Here is a 21,998-nt window from a genome sequence, read left to right on the forward strand (position 1 = left end):
CCAATAACGTGTTGTTGTTTTTTTTGCACCGCAGTATGGCGGTCCTTCCCATTTATATGTCAGCCTGCCTTAACTGCTGTGCGCGCGCAGCCACCATTTCTCGAATGCAAGACAGTGACAGAGACTGTTTAGGTTGTCATGATCGCTCATTGTTGGTCAAGCGAAGTTTACACTGTGTTGTTGATTTTGAACATTCTCCTGCAGAGATTATTTTTTTTAAATGGAGGTCCGTGATTCTAGATACTCGTCACGATTTCCCATACCAAAAACTCATCTATAAACCAGGAAAAAATAAAAAATTTTAAATGAACTTCCAAGAAATAAATCTGTAGGTCCTTAGAAGCCAGTGCATTGTCGTCAGTGTTTTTTTTAGCAGTTCTGCAAATTCTGCAACATTGCTGTGGCAGCTAGTGTGAACTGTATATTTGCCATTACTATTTTAAAATGTATACATTTATTTGGAACAGGGCTTAGATCTGAATAAATGCTGTGTTGGTACCTTTTGGTGTTGTAATGTTTTTTCTTTTTTGTAATATATTATTTTTTTTCCCACCAGGAAAGATGCAAGCTGTGCGTGAACATGTCGAACGCCAAAAAAAAAAATGTTTTTAAGTTCAGCTGACCTTCAAATCCTTTTGGGAATGCGGTGAGTGGAAACATCACAATTTCCAGCATTTTCTTTACAGGAATCAGTCAACTTTGTGGATAAACTGTCAGCTGTGATGCAAACAGATTTTTTTAATTGCTTTTTAATTTAAAGATAATTTCTGTGCTGTATTCTAAACATAATTTTGCTGTGTTCACAGCTGTCCAAAAGTTCAACATCACAACCTTGGACTTGAAAGTGTTTGATGACTCAAAGACAGAAGTTGATGATGAGGTTTTTGATCTCCTGTTGAAAACCCAAACCTTGATGTGTTGGAAATTTGTCTGGCCGAAGATACAAATCCAGAAGGTGAAGTTTTTCTTTTAAATTGTAATTTATCTATTTTGTTTTGAATGGTTTTGGGTAAATTCCCCTTTGATGCCTGAATTTATTTCCAAGGGAAATAATCTGTGTTTTTGCTTTCAAGTACATGCTAAATTAAGAACATTTTTGAGCTGAAGAGTTTTGATTGTATATTTGCATCAATAGGAGTCTGAGGGTTAATGATTTATTTGACAGGATAGTGTGGGGAACAAAACACGGGCAAATAAGTATGAGTTTTATATCCTATTGCTGTCTTAGACAAGATAATAAATCGGCTAAACTGTTAAGTCGGTCAGTATTTAAAAATCTTTGTTTTTACTTTTTTTGTTTTTGCTATCATACTAATTAAAATATTACAGTAACTGAAAGCTTTAATACTTTGACAGATCAGCCGAGTTGTCTTGCATAGAGCTGCAATACCAGTTCAAGTGGAGATACTGAAGTAGACTCAGATGACACAATAATATTACAACACAGTCCTACAACAAGACGAAGAGTTGAAGACACCTCTCTTGCCAAAGTAAGTAAATAATCTTTTCACAAAGTCATTTCAAGCATTCAAAGTCAGGCTGTCTTTCCAATTCAGTTTAGTTGTCAAACAGTGCAGTGAGGCAGATCATCCAAACTAGTTTAAAGTTTTCTAGGGAAACAGCAGATTGCACCGAGTAAGTCACAACACATTGAATACATTCTGGAATACTGTCCTCATCATACAAACATATAATTCTTCTGTATTTCCTTCAACAAAGCTCTGCATAATTAACAAGATATTGACTATACGGGCGACAGTGGCTCAGGTGGTTGAGCGGGTCGTCCAATGACCGAAGGGTTGGCGGTTCGATCCCCGCTCCCACCAGCCAAAAAATGTTGTTGTGTCCTTGGGGAAGACACTTCACCCTCCTTCACTTCACATTCCTTGTGTGAATGTGCATGAATGATCCCGGTGATGGTCAGAGGGGCCGTAGGCGCGAACTGGCAGCCACGCCTCTGTCAGTCTGCCCCAGGGCAGCTGTGGCTACAACCATAGCTTACCATCACCATGTATGAATGAGGAGTGAATGAATAATGGACACACTGTAAGCGCTTTGAGTGTCTTGAAAAGCGCAGATAAATCCAATCCATTATTATTATACAAAGACAGACATTGATTATGCAGTTTTTTGAGGGGGAAAAATGTTTTCTGGGACATGGTTTCTGCAGTTCAATTGGAATTCACCTTCAAGTTCTCGACAGGACTGTTTTGCAGAGTTAACCGGCCTTAACTTCCCATCATGCCATTGTTTACGCTCCCGATACCTTACAGTCCCTCACAACCCCCAAGCAACAGAATTGGCGTGCAATATTGGAGCTATCCAGCCTTATAGATGTGAGCCAGATGCCAACTCAGACGAGGAGAATGAAGACAAGCGGAGCAGGGAGCTTGTGGCCTGCCAAATGTAGCTTGTACGTAACAACTACAAGCTTTCTCAAATTACATCTTTTCATCTGCTCCTGATTCATCCCAATTTGAGAAAATAAATATTCAGAAACACAGTTTTATTCTTAAATCTTATAACAATATGTCATCATAAAAATGCTACATTTTAAAAAATAACTTTCATTGGAGTGGGTCCCCCATTTTTAACATGTCGCAGTATTTTTCTCATGATGGGCACGTTTAAAAGAACACGTTTGAAACTGCACATCTGAGTATTCACTCAAATTGGGATGAATCAGGAACAGACAAAATAAATGCAGTTTGAGGAAGCTCTCTATTGTGACGCACCACATGAAATGAGGTGGGTCCGAGTCCCTCTGCTCTGCTCTATTCTGATGCGTCCACTTGCAGACAAACAGATCCATTAACATCTTCATCATACTTGTCTGAGCTTGATCTAAACTATGGCCGGAAAGCTTCAATATTGGTCACCATTTTGCTTTCACCACTAATGTTAGTTTTAGGTTGGAAGGACTGTAAGCTAGAGGGAGAGGGCGTAAACAAAGGGATGTTCGGACATCAGCAGAGGGTGACTACTGTGTCAATAGCCCCGCCTACAACTCAGAAGTTAATTTCTTATCAACTCCAAACCACTCTGCACAAACTGTCTTTAAACATCATCTCAAAGTGCTTCAACCCCAGTAAACTTTGCTTGCAGTTGTATTTTTTATTATTAGTATGGACTTTTAAATTTGATCCAATAGGTGGTTGCTGTCATTGGTGAGGATGCATCATCCGTTGAAGGTCATGTGAATGTCCTGCATATCCAGTACAGCAAGGTGCGAGAGGATATACTAAAGAAGTACCCTTTCTTGAAGACAACCTCAGGGGTCAGTGACATTTTAAATCAGTTCTCAGCTTAAAATACATTTTGAATGTTAATATAAGCTGAGACATCTGCTAAAATGATCATTAACAGCTTTAACTCAATTGTAAAAACATTGTAATTTTCTAAACCCATATATAAATATATAGTCATTCAAGCCAAGTAATATTTATACAATGAGATCACTAAAGGGAAATGGTAACAAAGAATATTAGAATGTTTTATGTCTTTTGTTTGTTTTAGTTAAAGTGAATGATTAATTTTCTAATTTTTTTCAATTTTCAGTTGTTTGATGTTGACCGAATGCATCCATCACCTGTCAGTTTAAGCCAGCGCTTCAAGGACGGCGTTTACCAGTATTGTGCCAAAGGTGCTTGAGCTTGTTCAAAGAAAAGCTCCATTAGCCAAAGTCTCCAAAGAAGCAAGAGAAGAGATGCTTGCAGAGGATCTACTAGGTATTGACATAAACGTAATCCTTGGTAATCTTTAGTGTGTTTTATAGTTCTTCTTTTTAGAATTCGTATCAATATTATCTTATCACATTTATGCATTTTATTATTTAAATTATGCATTTAAACTTGGTTCTGAGTTTACTTTTTTATTATCTATTTTTAGAAAATGTAGAATGCAGTAGAAAGATGTACTTAAAATGAGGTCTAGTGCTTCTTTTGTTAATGTCACAAGTTTTATTTCATGGTTTAAAAATGGTAACTGAAGTGCTATGTGCTGTTTACAATTGATCAAATGTTAAGGTTATAGTTACAATGAATGCAATGTGAACTGAAGGAAAAATATAGATTTTTCATTATTGTAAAATTGCTAATAATTGTAAATATATGCATCCTGTTGTGACACTGTACATACTGTGAAATGTCAGATTTGTAATTGTTTTGAATGTTTAATAAATGATATAAACAGTATACTGGTCTTTTAATGTGCTGTATCTGGTACAAATTTGCCATCAAAGGGTACAAAAGGCTTGTCACTGGGGCAGTACCCTTAAAAGAACAAATTTGTACCTTTTTTAAAGGTACATTATGGTACCATAGCACTATAAGGTACAATTTAGTCCACAGAGGTACATATTTGCCTTTGAAAGGTACACACTGAAAGGGTACAGATACGCACCTATATAAAAGGGTACAACATTTGTACCCTTGAGGGTACTGCCCCAGTGACAAGCCATTGTACCTCTAAAGGTACAAATTTTGCACATTTTTTCTGACAGTGTATCAAGAAGCCCTACCAACTTCTACATTTTGTTTAAGATTTGATATTTAGGTTGAGAAATGAATCTGATTTATTTTATACCTACAACATTTACACGGCTCCATACTGCAACCATGGTCGCATTTTGCGTCCAAAATTTGAGAGTGTGCGACTGAATTTTACATTCAGTCGCACATGTGCTACCAGTAAATTTGCCTCCCCCACCCTCCATATTTTTTGATACATTAAACGTGGAAGGGGCACGTCAATGACCAATGAAATGAGCAATGAAATAAACAATGAGAAGCGAGCGCACACGCACACAAACATTCGCACAAATACTCATGAGACGCGAGCACACACTCGCGTTTCACTAGGTGATGCCTGTCTAGGAGGCAGCCAATGCGTGTGAGAAGAATAGGAAATGGCCACTGTAAGTGGCTAAAATGCGTGGAGGAGGAGGGGCCTAGAGATAATCGAGCGCGCGTAAACATCTGTGGGAAGGAAACGGAGACAAATATCATCACAACCTGATATGGGTGCGTCTGAGCTATGAGCAAGCGAACTATTGATTCGTTCTTCCGACCTGCGGCTACTGTACCAGTGCCAGAGTCTACAGCAGGGGTCTCAAACTCGCGGCCAGCGGGCTATATGAAGCCCCCAAGATGATATTTTGCGGCCCCCGCCTTAATATGAAAATTTTATGTTAATGCGGCCCGCCAGTTTGTATGAATGACACTTTTTCTGTGTCGTGCGCGGAGCTGTCAAAGCAACCAATCACAGTGGGGTAAATGACTCTTGGGGGCGTGGCAATGACCAGGCTTGAAAGCAGGAGAACATTTAAGGCAGGAGACCTGACAGCCCCCTCCTCAGACCACATTAAGGAGTTCCTTACTTTCCTTTTTAGAACGTATTTATTCGCTCGTAATTTTCTAAATACATGCAGTCCGTGCTGAACTTTTCTCTGGGCCGCACAGACCCGGACTGCAGCACACCGCCCCTGCGGGAGATGAGCCAGCTGAGGAGAATAACTGTCCCACACCTACATGCATGACAGCTAATGGGGCTTTAACATTAAACACATGCGAGCGACAACAAGATTTAGTCTTAGACACACTTAAAACACGTGCAGAAAATGCAACGACAGATGTGTTTGAGATGAACCAGTGCCTCGCATGGATCGTTGGGGAGATGGGGGGGGGGGGGGGGGAATCTGCAGCGAGACTGAACGAGAAAAGGTAGTTGGAGATGTCCTTAACATTCAATTTAGTTTTAGTATGCCGCTCCCCCTTAGTATGATCTGTGTTATTATATCTTTTATATTTATTTGAATGTTTTGTAATGTATGTAGCCTTTATGTTAATCAAATGGTATTTTAAATTTTTTTAATTGTTCACTCAACTACAAAAACCCATCAGGATACATGTCCCATAATGCATTGTTTTGTAGTCATCTGGGCGGCTTGCAGTCAGCGCAGTACTAAATTTCCAGCTGTGTTCGCTAGGTTGGCGCCTTGCTCCCGCCCCTTTCTCGTGATATTTTTGTGATGATTGACAGGTGATGTTGGAGCAAAAACAAAAATATAGGTCACACACCAGGTGATCTGTGCAGCGTTGCGTCCACCTGGGTGATCTCAAACATGCTTATTGTGCATCTTGGCTGCACCTATTTGGTGTCGCCAACATGAATTTCCATCCGTTTTTGGAGCCTTTCTCTGATCTCAGTTATCTGTATCGATTGTTCTGATCTCCAGTGAACAACGCCCGTTCTTTTACAAACCACAGTTTGAATTCCGCTATGAAAATATAGGAGTGGGTGACTGGCTGCTCTACAATAACTTGTGACCGGGGTTTAAATGTGCAAAAAGTCATAAGAAAGAAAATCCAAAAATGGTAACTGAATTTTGTTTCTCCTGTACTGATTTGTGGTTTAAAGAGTAAACAAAAAAAACAAAATTCAACACAGAATCAAAATTGGGAGCACATACTCCCTGAATTCTCCACCTTAAATATCAATAAGTCCAAGTCCAGTCCAGATTTAATGACAATCATCTTCAAGCCATACTGAGGGTCTCAGCTGTTTGGGAGGAAATGCTGCCAAGTGTCCAGCAGTAAATGGTAGACAAGAGAAGCCGTGTTCAGAAAGGCGCCTTATAAATAAAATGTATTATTTATTTTTATTATTATTCAGGAGATCCCATTGATGGAGGTTACAGAACTGTAGAATTTGAGTCTTCTTTTGTGTTTACTAGTTATAACTCAACAGTGTTAACCGAACCTTATTAATAAGGATGTTTAAATGAGAAAACAGCAGATATAGAAGACTGAATAAAACAAGAGTTGATGCCAAGGAAGCTGTGCAAACATGGTTCAGTCAGGATAAAAGGTCTAGGGGGCCAAATTACAAGGGCTGGCCTTCTGAGCCTCCTAGTGGAACACAGGAGGATCTGCTCTAAGGGGGAGTGAGTAAAGGCTCAAGTTGTTTAGACCTACATGTTCTAGTGGAATGTCATTGGCCAGTGCCCCTACTGTTTACATACATTTAAGTATTGTTTGTAACTGTGAAATGACCGAAAGGTTATTACTGTAATCACTTTGTTAGTAAGCACTTTTTTAAATTCTGAATGTATGGTATTTTGTTTACTATTTGTACTGTCATGACAGCGATGGTGCTGTCAGTTTATCTTGTTGCATCTTCAAAAGTGCAGAATAAAATGTGACACTGAATTGTAAACAGCACATTGTAATTTCTGCATCTATTATTTAAGTATTTATTAGTAATACAGTGGAAATTAGTAGATCTGTTTAGCATGTTGATTTACGGTATGCGCCCCTAAATTTTCTGGTTGTGCCCCTTACATTTTCAGTTGGGGGCCAAAGTGCTCCTAGTGAAAAAAGATTCAAATTTAACATTTAGATTTCCAATAAACTTTTAAAGTTGAATATGAAGACATTTTATGTATAATTATCTTTTGGTTTAAAACAATTATAAATGTAATTTTTGTAACTGACACAAAAATGCTTTGAATTATAACCAGATTGAATAAAATATGATTACAATTGCAGGGAATATTAGAGAAGTTGACAAAATCTGATAAATCAGAGAGCTAATTTGAAAAAGATCAACCTTATATTTGGGCATTGTGTGCTTCAAAGTAAAACTAATCACTATGTTAAAAAAATAAAACATTTGCATAGTTTCACAGCTTAAATAAAAAAAATACATTAAAGTGCAAAAAATAGAAGAGTAGCTCTGATTCAAAGCTATGTTAATCACCGAGAGGAGTAAGGTAACTGAATTCATGTAACTGCAACAGTCGAGAACAGAATTCTGAAGATGTGATTATTTAAGTGTATTTGGCTTTTGCTTTAAAAAAAAGCAACAATTAAATACTAAAGCAATTTAAAAAAAATCACATCATGCTAAAATCAAATTAAAAAGCCATTCAATAGTTAAAAAAAATGCCAAAGTGACTTCAAAAGCCCGGCTGAACATTATGCAGTAAGTCATCTCCCTGTGCAAGATTGAAAGTGGTGAAAATGTCACTCCTGATATTTCTGTGCAATGTTGCTGCAACTTACAGAAATCCTCACTATCCTTTCCAATTGAATTAAGCCCCAGGTCAAACTATACACACGTGTGCCCACACACAATATGTTGCATCAGGTCTAAAAAAAGTTTCAAGGTAGCTCCAAGCAAAAGTACACCAAAATCACAAACCTCAATTGTTTGGCAACTAAGGAAAAATCTGTTTTAGGCTCTGATGGCTTCAGTTTGGTGATTGGAGGAACATTCAGGTTTTTAAAAGAATCTCTAGTAAGGCCTTTCTGATCAAATTTAAAAATGGACATAAATGACTTTTCCCCACAAACACCCTTATCATATTTCAAACTTAAAAGGAAATGGGTTTAACGTTTTCTTTTTTTTATAAAAAAAATGTAGTTTGACATTTGGTAAGGTGTAGGTGCGTAAATCTTTAAAAATAACACAAGACACAAGTAAAATACCATAACGTGCCAAAACATCAAAGAAAAAAACATGATGTAATGGAGATTTTCAGGTCAAAATTATTGTGATTGCAGCAATATTACTACCCATAATAATAGTTTGTATGCTTCTCCTTTTGATGGTTTATCTGGGTTTTCTATTAAAAACATTTAAATAAAAACTGTCATAATTCTAAAGTTAAAATTCTGATGTCCTATTATAGAAGGAAGATTTCTGTCTTCTTTTTTAAATACCGTATTTTCCGGACTATAAGTCGCTGCGGAGTATAAGTCGCACCAGCCCAAAAATTATAATATCATTATAATACGTTGCATTATAAAGTAGAAAAAAACACAGATAAGTCGCATTTTGACGGGAAATTTATTTGACAAAATCTGAGACCAAGAACTAATAACTTTTACAAACCTCATATGACACAATAATAGCAGACTGTTTATCTCATAATTTCACAGTAATTCTTTCTCATAGTTATTTATTTATTCCTTTCATGAAGCATCATTGGCCAACTAATACTCTGTTTTCATCCTGTATTTGTAGAAACAGTTGTCATTTTGCATTTCTGAATCTATGAAATCATTGGAAAATAGAATATTATGTTGTTAGCCTTCAAGATCTTACTGTAAAAAAAAAGGTTTGCTGATTCTCTGAGTCACTTAACATACTCTTAACACTTAACATACCTCATACATCAAATTGACCCAGGAACATCATCTCTGTTCCTCACAAATGAACATAACAGGAGGGTCAACAATGTATTTATTTCAATTTATTTCTAATATAAGTCGCTGCAGAGTATAAGTCGCATCCCTTGCCAAACTATGAAAAAAAGGGCAACTTATAGTCCAGAAAATACGGTAAATAAAATGTGAAGATTTTGGATCACAGCTAAGAACATAGCAATGGTTATGAGGATCTTCAAGCTGTTCTTCTGAAGACTCATGGATTTGTGAAGTTACAGATATTTTAATCACTGCCAAAGAGCAGCATCTTTGATGATCTCCTATAAAACAATGCCAAAGCTGGAAAGCTACATAGTCTGGCTATTTGGGTCTGAGCCCCCCTGCTACTGCCCTTTAACATCAAATTCAGTGGCATCATATTAGAGTCAGAGGAAAAGAGTAAGAAGTTACACATACTTTAAATTGTTGTCAATAGAATTGCTTTACTGCTCTGCACTTTTTACTTTTACTAAGTTGTGTTTTTGAAATTGGATTCATATTCACTTTTATTTTGCTGAACTGAAATTTAATTTTTTTTTTTACTTTTTATTTTTAAGTTTCACAACAATTGGTATATAACAAAACAAAATACACATACCAAACTAAATTGTACTGAAATAACTTGTAATGATTTATTCTGAGCATTGTTAAAACTTTTCCTCGCCAAAGTGACTACGATATTTACCGTGGTACAAGTCGTTTTTTTTTTCTTTTTTTCCCCTTTTTAACTGAAATGTTATTGTACTAATTTAATTTACTGTTATTTTACTTATTTTACTACAACTAATGTGTACTAATGCAGAGGAACCCATAGGAGACACTGTGTGCTTCTACTTTATTATGGCAACAACTGTAATAAATAATTTAGATTCTGACTGATGCTGTCTGATGAATAGGATGAGATTCATGTCCGCCATTCAGATAAAGATGGACGATTGGGGTAAAAGAAATGCCAGTAAACAAACTCCAGCATGGTATGAAAGTTGTTTTTGTGTCACGTATTCTTACTCTAATCTATATACCTGATTCAAATCATCCCACAAGCTGCTTCTCTGTGCTTGAGATGCATCAAAAATAAGATAAGCGCAGCGGATTGCATAAACATCATCTTCCTAGATCACCTGAAAAGCTCTACTCAAGTACATCAAAGCTCCTGAAAAGAAATTAAATTGCTTGGTGGATGGAGCGGCCATTGAGGGGGGTTGGGGGGGGATCAGGGGATGTAAAGAGAAGGAAAACACTGGCAGACAGCTTTAAAATTCTGCAAATAACAAGAATGGTATTGCGGGAGTCTTGGACAGATGGAGAAGACAACAAAGTTTGTTGCTACATTTTGTGGTTGCTAAGCAGCACCTGAAGGCGATGAATATGTTGTCGGACTAAAAGGAATGAAGCGTTGTTAGAAACCTTAGAAATTGTATTTGCTGTGTGTCCTTGATGTGGGTCACTGTGCCCCGGAGAAATGTGCATGAATATTTATGGAGGCACACAGATTGAAGAACTGTTGACCACAACAGGATATCTATGAAACATTACAGTTTTATAACCTCCTCTGAAGTCAGTTTGTATCTGGGCATGAGTTCAAAACTTCCCGAAGGTTTAGATCCCCCGGTCCACAGTGTCATGAACAGGCATCAGAAGATAGAGTGTGCATACTGCTATAATGTTCAGGGATGCTTTGAATTAGATTTTTCTTTCTTTGAAGTCAGGGAAGGTCATATTCTGAAAGGTGAAGTTGACATATAGTGGCTTGCAGGGGGATTTGCAAGTGGCGACTGACTCACCACACATCCAGTGGAATCCAGCTTTCGGTCGGAAATGCAGCGGAAGTTGCGGCTGCAGCCTCCGTTGTCTTTGGAGCAGTCTCTGACAGGTCCAAAAGAGTCCAGGAGGACTTCCAAAGAGTCAAAGGAGGAACTGATCATCAACTCTTCTCTGCAAATATGTTAAAGTGACAGCGAGGAGGAAATGTTAGTTCTTACACACAAAAAAAGAATCACTCCAATCCCCTCTTAATCTATTGCTAAAGCCTTCCTAGTGGCCTTTTAATCATGATTATACCTTTTTGAGCCAACAAAAAAAAAAACTGTGTCATTTTCTATGACATAGTTTCTGCAGGGCGGCAGTAGTTCATTAGAAATTTGCCTCGGAGTTGTGGGAAGGACCTTTGACGCAGTCAACTATACATGATCTGTTTATTTGCTCTCCAGCAAGTTTGCAGCCCCTCATACACCCAATCCAACATTACAGGTGCAACAAAAATGGCAAGCATTATTGGCGCTATCCAGCCGTACAGTTCTGAGCCAGATGTCAGCTCAAACGAGAAAAACAAAGACGTACATGGATCTATTTGTCTGCAAGTGAATGACTCAGAATGGAACGGAGAGGAATGTGGCCACTCAGCATACTGTATAATGTACGTCAAATGTACAAGCTTTTTCAAACTGCATTTTTTCGTCTGCTACTGATTCCCATATTTAAATAAATAAAACTAAAAAAAAAAACGATTTTAAGCGGAATTTTCAAGTGTCCTCTAATCATCATCTTCATCTACCAGCATATATTAAATGCTCCAAGAACATCGTAAGAAATTAAAAACACTAATTAACATTAAATGGTCTTTAACCAATTATCCCAGTAAAGTTTAACACGCAGAACGTTAACTTTTAGGTCTTTTTAGCAATTGCCTTTGAAAAAATGCAGTCAGTTAGAATTATCTGTCATGTACTTCCTGTCATGAACCCTGATGTGTATAAAATATTTCTTAGATCGTGTTTCAGTGAGTCAGTGTTTCCGCCTCCTGCTCTGGAAGATGAGTCACCTCGCTTTCAGAGGGCTGTTTTGTTAAAATGACATTTTTATAAATTAGCTCAGCCTGCGTGTTTGAATTCTTTAGGTGTAATCATCACCAATAAAGCTACGATTCAAGGCGAAACCACTTTGCGCAATTAAGAAGTAAACTTTTGAGATAAAATGCAGAAGTTCGTCACTCGAGTCTTGCAGTGAGCAGTCGCTTCGCCCGGCATCTGCTTATTTATTTATTTATTTGTCTTCATCTCTACACCTCTTGAAATCTCACTAAGTGATCATCATACAGAGAGACGGTACTATAAATACATTAAATTGGTGTCAAAGGAAAAATGTATTTTCTGCACAAGTCTAAACCCCATTATTGTCAAGGAATTACTGGGTCTTATAAGCTAGAGGGGATACAATGACATTGCTGCAAACTCGGCCCTGAAACATGGCCTCTTTGTCAGAATCACAAAAGAAAATGAAGCCGCAAAAAAGTTTTTTTCCCCTTCCCTTTTATAAAAAGACTTGATGTTATCCTTTAAACCAGTTTTTCTTAAATAATTCGGTATTGTTTTGTAGCCGTTTATTCTGAAGGGAACTATTAAAAAATGAGTATCAGCAAATGATGAAATGTAAAGCAAGTGTGAATATTAAATCACTGAGACAGTGTAATTAAATCCAAAGTGTCATTAACCAAAAGAAGAACAAGTGTTGTTAAGTTCTTTATTAAATACCAAAATACACAAGACAAAGCTGTTGAACACAAATAATAAGAACTGTATTTTTTATAATATTTACAGAAACATTGCTATTCAAAATAAAAAACTTAGGTTGTAGCACAACTTTATTTTACCTGTTAAAAAGACCTAGCAGTTAGACAAACAAAGGAAAATCAACAAAAGTTAATATTTCTATAAATGTATAAGATATTTTGCTACTAGTGTTCAAGAAATCAGCAGGAAAAAGTGTATATATCTATATAGCAGCAATTGAAGTCTTTGAATTGCATCAAATTTTAAAATATGGTACAACAAAATCCTTAAAACCCTGCATGACTCCTCTTTTAGCTGATTAGAGACCCACTCTGATCATCTGATCTATTGTAAAAGCTCTCCAAATTGTAATTATGATTATGCCGTTTTTAACCAGAATCCAAAAACCGGTGTCGTTTTTTTAGGGCATAATTTCAGCAGAGTGGCCGGGGTTAACCTCAGAGTTGCAGGTGGGGTGCCTCCCTCCCTTTCCTGTTGTTGAGAGCTCTCTGTTTACACGCTTTTCTGGTAGGTTACAGCCCCTCATGCCCCCCTAAAGTAGTGCGCAATATTGGGGAGCTATTCAGCCGTGGCGTTTTGAGCCAGATATCAGCTCAGACGAGGAAAACTAAGACGTACATGGATCTAGTCATCCATGGCAGCAGGGAGCTTGTGTCCCACTCAGCGTGTTTTCTATGTAACAAATAGAATCTTGTTCAAATGGCATGTTTTCATCTCCTCCCGATTCACAAAAATTTGAGTAAAGAAATACTCAGAAATGCAATGTGGATCAATAATTTCCCTCCATCATCAGAAAAAATGCCACAAGCACATGTTAAAAATACCCTAAAACATCAGAGTTAGTCTTTCTTCTCGATATACTGAATTATTACCAGAAAACAAAGCTACCAAAAGTGACGAGAAGGGAAGGCAGCTCGACTCACGGGGAACTCAACATACATCCAGAAAGTGGGAACACTGTTTTCTCATGGCCCCGGGGGGAAAACTGAGGAGAATGTTCATAGGATCATATATCAGAGGGAAATTAGATGTTTACACAACATTTTAAGATTGTGAGAGCTGCCAAATGGAAAAACCAAAAGAGAAAAAAAACTGACACTGCAATAAATACAGAGACAGGGAGGAGTCAATTTCATAAATAGGGTTTAAAAAATAAAAAGATTCATGTAACTGTAATGTGTAAAAGGATGAACCTTACTGCAGTAAAATAAAAAGAAACACCAAAACACTAAAATTGTTTTCATTATATTGTAACAATTTGAAAGTTTTAATAATGTTCTGACATTTCATTCCAAAAATCCATCAAAATATTAGATACACAGTGTTCCCTCATTTGCTGCAGGGGATACAGCGGCCAATCAAGTGTGTGTGTAAAAAAAAAGCAAATGCATGCGAAATTCCACTGAAAAAAATCAAGGAAACAGCGAGAAGGCAAAAAGTGAACTGGGATCTAACGGGAAAGCACCGTAACGGCAAAATACATAGGAAAGTTTGTAATCTTTTTATTTTTTTCTTCTCCCATCAGGGCTACTTAATTTTTAGCAAGTTTGCCAAGTTGCAAGTTTGCAAGTTATTGCACATAATCTTTACAATTTTAGTGTTATCTTTGAGAGACAAACTAGTTTAAAACACACAGTTTGTACATGGAAATCTTGCAAAAAACACATTGTCATCAGTATTTTCAACATTAAACTTCTATAATATATTTTAATTGAACAGTTTAAAACTTATAATATAATATAAATATAAATATATATTTTTTTACATTTCTGATCTTTTTGTCCAACACTCATGACTACACATAAATTTGATATTCACTTGTCCCCTTCGTGCAAATTTGAAAAGAAACAAAAGGTAGAATGCAATCGAAAATATTTCAGACACACTTAAAGTGTTTATATTTAAAGCATCAGAAAGAATGTTGCCTTGTGGTTTCTCTTTTTTACATAGGCTAAAAATACAAAAACTATTACTGCACTGAGAGTCAGAGGTTTGTAGTATCTGTGGCCCAAACTGCTGCTTTTATAAGTATGAGGATCAGCTGGAGCCTCAAATGTGCATGCATCTCTTACTCAAAAGTCATTAAAGTCAAACGGATGCACCGCCATCAACATGCACACGGCAGTCTGATTGGATCGTGAAGCCTTTTTACACGTTTGGATTTCTGTGTGATGCCCGCTCAGAGAAAGGCTGATGAATAACAGTCACTCTGAATATCTTGCAGCATCATGACGTAAGTAAAAAAGTTTAAAGAGAAATAATTCCATCTGAAAATAACTCAGTGAGCAACACACATATACATAGATAGATAGATAGATGTATAGATGTATAGATAGATGTATAGATGTATAGATAGATGTATAGATGTATAGATGTATAGATAGATGTATAGATGTATAGATGTATAGATAGATGTATAGATGTATAGATAGATGTATAGATGTATAGATGTATAGATGTATAGATGTATAGATAGATGTATAGATGTATAGATGTATAGATAGATAGATAGATAGATAGATGTATAGATAGATAGATAGATAGATAGATAGATAGATAGATAGATAGATAGATAGATAGATAGATAGATAGATAGATAGATAGATAGATAGATAGATAGATAGATAGATAGATAGATAGATAGATAGATAGATAGATAGATAGATAGATAGATAGATAGATAGATAGATAGATAGATAGATCAAACAAGAGTTATGACCTTCCCTCAGTGGGATTCAAGCTCTTCAGGCACTCGTTCTCATCTCTCAACGGAGGAACTCCTAATACGAAGCGCTCCGTCAAAAGTTCAAAACGGGTCATTGTTTTGTCTTTTATTTGTCAGACATTCCACTCACTTCTGTTCACATCCAACGTTGGTATGACAGACTATAGGGAGCTTCGAGGGATGTTCATGAGTTCAGGCGGTGCAATTCACAAACTGTCAATTAAAGTCAGTCCACAGCTTCAAGCACAAAGTCCCAAGATCATGTTTATCACATTTGTATTGCATCAGCCTAAAAAAAGAAAAAAGGAAAAAAAAAAATACAGTGGTGTTCATTGATGCTATCCATATGCCTTGCAAAGTTGCATAGTATAAATAACCCGGCTAACCTTAAAGACCCTTCCGTTCATGTCACAAAAATCAATATGTTGTATTGATCGGTTTGTTCAATCTGTGCACACGAATGAAGGAACCCCGAAAATGACCAGAGGCTAATCGAATAAACAATTTTAAAACTCTAAAAGCTCCCAAAACAAATATAGATTACTTTTCCTGGAGCGTGTATTTTTCAGAAAACATTTACGGCTGTGGCAAAATGCAGCAAAAATGTAATATTTTTAAGGTTTACACATCAGTCATTGAGACCATTGTTTCAAACAAACTCCTTCAGGATCCAACCTTGTTAGAAATGTTGTTTTATTTATTTATTTATTTTTGAAATATAAAAAAATAAAAACATAATGTAGTACTGAAACTCATAAATGAAAACTTTCAGGGGCAAATGTTTTTATTTTAATTTGTAAAAACTTACATTTATTTTTCCAAATTAAAAGTACATGTAACTATGAAAATAAAGTTTACAGATTTTTTTTTTTTGAAGAGCAAAACGTTAATTATTTCTCATCTAATAATGCCAATGAAGTAGCACATTTAACTTAAAGGGGTTTTATTTAATAAAAAGGACTATTTTATTTTGAAATCCTTCAAGGTATTTTGGAGCACAAATAGTTGTTTATTTGTCACTTTTGGACATCAGAATGTTTTTTTTTTTAAATTCACCAGAATATAAAATAATATAACTTGTAAACATGTGAGTATTTCTTTTAGCACCACCACCACATTCCAAAGCATCACTCTCTACTTGTCATTTGATTCCTCTGGCACATTGTTTCAAAGTGAAAATGAAACACAGCTGTTCCTGGACTGCACCTGAATTGTGAACATCCATTGGGGGGCCCACATCGAAAAAAAGTCTGATTTTTTCCAAGGTGCCTCTTTTGATGCATCACTCTTTTTCTGTGGTTTCAAAAAAATAAAAACACAAACTACTAGATGTTGAATGGGTTGTACGTGACAGTGAAGCCTTTGCTTGTTTTTGTCAAAATGACTATGTTGGGGCACAAAAAGGTGCATATGCTGTTTCTGCACCATAACGTAACACAAAAACACGAAAAAAACAGAAAACAGAAATTGTTAGCTCGATCTGACATCTTTATTTTAAAGTAAAAAAAAAAAAAAGGTTAATTCAAGTTTCAAGTCTTTTTGTGTGGTTCTGAAGTATGACCCATGGAACCATCTCTGGTAGAGGGACCATCGAATTAATAGCCACCTTCATTCAAGTAAATCAAACATGCAGGTTATATAAGTGTGAAATGCTGCTCACATTACCAGACTGTAGTGATTGGTTTCAGCCTACTTGATTTACTTCAGACGGCATCAGTAAGAAGTGATTGGTCCAAGTCAGGCTGAGTCATGACTTCTAAGGCAACTACTCTTGTCAATCAGGAGTGAGCTTGTTGGAACCCCAAACCCCTACCACTTAAATCTGGGCTCGGGATCAAACGTTTCTAATGTTTGATGTAAGACCACCTACTTTTATTAAAGCATCTAATTGGTCAGTTTATAAGTTGCGATAATAAATGTTGTTGTTTATCTTACGGCTTTTCCCATCAGGGGTCGCCACAGCGAATGAGTCGCATGGTAAACTTGGCAAAGTTTCACGCCGGATGCCCTTCGTGACGCAACCCTCTCAAAGCAACCGGGCTTGGGACCGGCACAGAAGTAGAGAAGGGAACAGGGAGCAGCCCGGAGTCGAACCCTGGTTTCATGGACGGAAGGCGCCGCAAACCAGCACGAGCTGAACTCCCAAGTTGCGATAATAAATATATCCTAAAAATTTGATTCGCGAGAACAAGTTAAAAACAGGTAGCAGAGGAAGAATGGGTATTCTGACAAATATAATTACTGAGTACCAGCTGTTACTAGTCTACGGGTACTTCTTCTTTATAACAAGGGGGGAGGGGATATACTGTATTGTGAAAAGTCTATAAATTCAATTTAAATCCATTGCTTTTAAATTCTAGGAGGACCTTTCTTTGCACAAAACAACCAAAGCTAGTTTATAAATGAATGAATGACTGATTGTTTGCTAAGTAAACTCATTCTGTAGGTTCTGTTACGTTTTTTTTGTATACTGGTGGGCCGGGGGTGCGTCTTATATTCAGGTGCAACTTATATGCGATTTAAAAGAAAAAACAACAACCACAAGAGGGCACTGTGAGTGTGTGTATCAGAATTCGAAGAGTCGCTCAGTCTTATGCTGGGCTTGGTGGAGTTGTTCCAAACTGACACAGAAGATGAAGAATTTAACAGATTTAGTGAATTGAAATGATATAAAGAGTTTAGCTGACCTGCTAGAATGTTTTTTTATGCTGTGGTTATCTGAATAATTGTAAGTATGTTGCACTGATATACTAGATTCCTTCAGTATTCCATGAAGCTAAATAAGCATCAATGTGTGCCAGTAGTGAAGGGTGCAGAAATTCCGTTCTAATTCCCGTATTTTAATTCTTTATTTTGTATCTTTTTTGGAATCTGCACCTTATACTCCGGAACGACTAAATGTCTGAAAAATACCATTTTTATTTATTGCATTAGATTTGTTTTCATGCAGTTCGAGGGGTTTCAGGAAGACGGAGCTTCTTGCGAAACTGTTTTTTTTTTTTAACCATCGAAATAAAATCCTAAAATGAACAATCGTATTGTGAAATATTTCAAATAAGATTTCCAACTGTAAGTAAACATGAATTAATTCCAAAGATTGTGTTGTCTGTTAGATACATAATTGCTCATCAAAAGCGAAATGCTTCCCAGCAGATATGTTAAAACCAAGTTAAATTATAATAATACTAGTAATAAAATTAGCTTTTAAAATCATAATTTTAATAATGTGGCCTTGTTTTGGGTGAGCAACTCAAACTCAAATAAAACCCAAATGCAAAAGAACATAAAAAGGCTTTTTTTTATCAGCTTGTTGTTCCGACTCTCAGTTTTTTGATGTGCTTCTGGCCTTCTGCTAATTTGCCTGATCTGTTTGTTTCTAATTACCGTTTTACTTTAAACTTTAAGTCTTAATTTTCTCACATTCTTCACCGCAAAGAACGCTCCATCTACTTTCCATCAAATATCAATGGACTTTAGAGAAAATAGTCTGCAACAATAGTAAATAAAAGGCAAAAACAAATGAAGCTTAAAAATAGAAGATCATTCTGAAGGGAAATTGATTAAAAAGTGTCTCTCTTCAAAAAATTATTTCCATTCCATCATATAAAATTCAGCTATGGCCCAGCTGCAGCTTTGAGCATTTTCATTTTGTGCCTTATCTGGTGCTTTATCTCTATAATTGCAGCCTCTTGTTACATGTCTACAAACCATGAGAGGTGTCACCATCACATGTCTCTCACCTTACATCTACCGCGTCCTCCATCACTGTCATATCCGTTTTGCATTTGGCTGATGGGTTGATGGCGAGCTCAGCTGGGGGGATGACAAAGCTTTTACTCAATGGGAGCCACATTCCTTCCCCGAGAGTGTACGTGAATCTGCAGGGAGATGAGGAAATGTCATGGTTGGGGAAGGGAAAAGAGATGGCAAGTTAACAACAGCCACCCTTAGATGGAATATAGATTAAACGTAACAACAGATGAAATAAAAAAACATTTCTTTCTCTTGTAATGGCCAAACAATTTTTTGAGGCATAATCCCAAAGAAGTATGAACCGGATGTTGCATCTTTCAAAAAAAATATATATATATATCTATATTACAGCCAGTGCTTCATTTTGTTTTAGATTTGTATGTAGTTAAATATTTATAAGGAGTATTTGGAGCATTAATAAGATGAAATGTTTAATGATTTAAAAAAGTGTCAAGATTCCAACTAGGTTATATGCCCATTCCAAAAAATATATATATATCGTGTTTTTGGTGTTTTTAAGTATACATTTTTTTTCTATTTTAAAAGTGTTCCCTTCCCAGTGGTCCTTTAACTTTGAGTATGTAGTTTTTATTAAGACATATTTTCTGTTCATTAGAAATTCACCTCTGGGTTGTGGGCCGGTCAGTTGGTGCAGAGCAACCCCACCCCTTTCCCCTCCCCATCCATGAGAACCCTATCTGCACGCTCCTGCGCCCCAAGCTGACATTAGTGTTCCACAAAAAACATGGCGGGCAATATTGCTTGCAGGCCGTACAATTTTTTTTCATCCGCTCCTGATCTGTATCAATTTGAAAAAAGACATATGTAGAAATGCAGGTTTAATCCTCAATCATTTTATATATGTCTTCCACCATGTTGAAAATGACCATTGGTGTTTTTACCATGTCCACCATATTCTCGTGGTATTTTTCTCATGATGAAAGACATGAATGAAGAAAATTATGCCTAAACTGCATTTTTGAGTATTGAGGATTATTGTCAGGAAAAGTGCAGAGCATATTTGTGACACAGAAAATACACTGGGTGGGCCACAAGCTCTCTGCTACGGTCTATTTTGATGCATCCACTTGTAGACGACTGGAACCATGTTCGTCTACGTTTTTCTTGTCCGAACTAGCACCTGCTCAAAACTGTACGTCTGGATAGCTCCTATATTGCACTTTAGTTTTTTTGCACCGGTAATGTTAAGTTGGGGTTGTGCCACTCTGCAGAAACTAGAAGACAACATTTTTTATTTAGACTAAAAATGGCATAATCCTAATTAAAACGTTTTCTATCTTAGATGACCCCAACCTTACTTTGACGTGTTCTCCCTACCATGACAAAGGTGGATAAAGGTGGAAAGATTTCATGTAATCCACGGACACCAGTGAAGATCACAAATCATTGAAGAAAAAAGGTTCAGAGCACTGTCTAGTGGGTCTAGATGACCCAACTCCTAACGTTAAAGTGCCTAGGATAGCATAAGGGTTAAAATCGCTCAAAAGTTCATTGGAGTGGATCTTCAAGGCTTTTCTTTATATTTCATATTTTGCTAAATTTAGAGATCCATCTTTTTACCAATGTTTAAAGTTAAAAAATGAAGTCAAATTATTGTCAGTTGACTCTTTTACAAAGGTTTGATTTGAGGTTCTAGAGATATGCACTCTAACCCAAAGGAAAATAAATCTTTCACTGCACAGGGAATTAAAGATTTTTTTAAACTTTTGTTTAATATTGTGTTGTTTTCCTGGCCAAAGAGGCGTGTGTTAACGGAAGTAATAGACACCAAATGAGTAGAATTGGATTAAAAATAAAAACAAAAATGGCTGGTGAGAGATTCCTTGGAGACTGAGCATGGCGATGAAACTGTAAACAGCAGATGTCTGGAACAAAGGCTTTTAAGCACTTTATATTTGCAATACAATGAGTAGCATTAATCTTTAAACGCTCTGAAGATGAAATATAATTCTTCAAGCTGTAAGTGAGGCAGTGCATGCTGATTAGCATCAAACGCATTATTAGCACTGATGAATAATACATATTTGACTTGGAATAAAGCAAAAAAAGAGAGGAAATCGTTGAGTATTTCGTTAACGACCACTTTTATTGGAGACTAAACATATTTCTTCATTTTCACTTGTTCCATTACCAGTTAATGAACTTAGCATATGAAAGGGCAGTGAATTTTGAGCAGGGTTCATGCACTTACAGACACTTTGAGAAATAGGTGATTAAACCACGGCAGATATTAAACATTCGGATACATCAAGCTAATTAGAGCTTTTGTGTCAAAGTCAAAATACTCATTGCCGCTCCTCTTCACTTAAAAAACTCAGGGTTCCAGCAAGTTGCTAATAAATGGAAATACCATTAAATAGTACATTTTTTTCTGTCAATCCTTGGGAAACTGTTGCTGCAGCTCCCTTCAGCAGGTCTTGTGGGAGCATGTTTAACAGCAGTGATGATAATCCCAGTGATGCTGTGTGACGTACATTGGTGACCACAAGACACATTAGCATCCATTTAACAAGGGTTTTTTTGTAATCGACAACTGGAGACTTGAATCCAGCCAGATGACTTATTTGGTTCATAGGAGAAATATGGGTAGAAAACACAACGAGGCGTCCCACGAGAGACCGACTTCTCAGAGAAAAACATTTCCCGGGTCCTCAGAGGAAGCCTCTGTGGCGGTTATTGTGTGAACGCCAAGCCGCTCCTAAATTTTACATGCAACCACCT

General features: G+C 36.7%; 1 protein-coding gene across 6 annotated transcripts in view; it reads right to left on the minus strand.

Moving 5' to 3' along the window:
• astn1 (astrotactin 1) overlaps nt 1-21,998 on the minus strand; it is a 339,194-nt gene that overhangs the window by 207,490 nt on the left and 109,706 nt on the right. For all 6 annotated transcript variants that reach the window (XM_011486590.3, XM_011486589.3, XM_020710964.2 and 3 more), the window contains 2 exons: nt 19,244-19,381; nt 10,994-11,144 (listed from right to left, as the gene is read on the minus strand). In XM_011486590.3, coding sequence (XP_011484892.1) covers nt 10,994-11,144; nt 19,244-19,381 — 289 coding nt within the window. The remainder of the gene's footprint in view (nt 1-10,993; nt 11,145-19,243; nt 19,382-21,998) is intronic.

Source organism: Oryzias latipes, chromosome 17 (genome assembly GCF_002234675.1).
Source record: "Oryzias latipes chromosome 17, ASM223467v1".
Taxonomy (NCBI): domain Eukaryota; kingdom Metazoa; phylum Chordata; class Actinopteri; order Beloniformes; family Adrianichthyidae; genus Oryzias; species Oryzias latipes.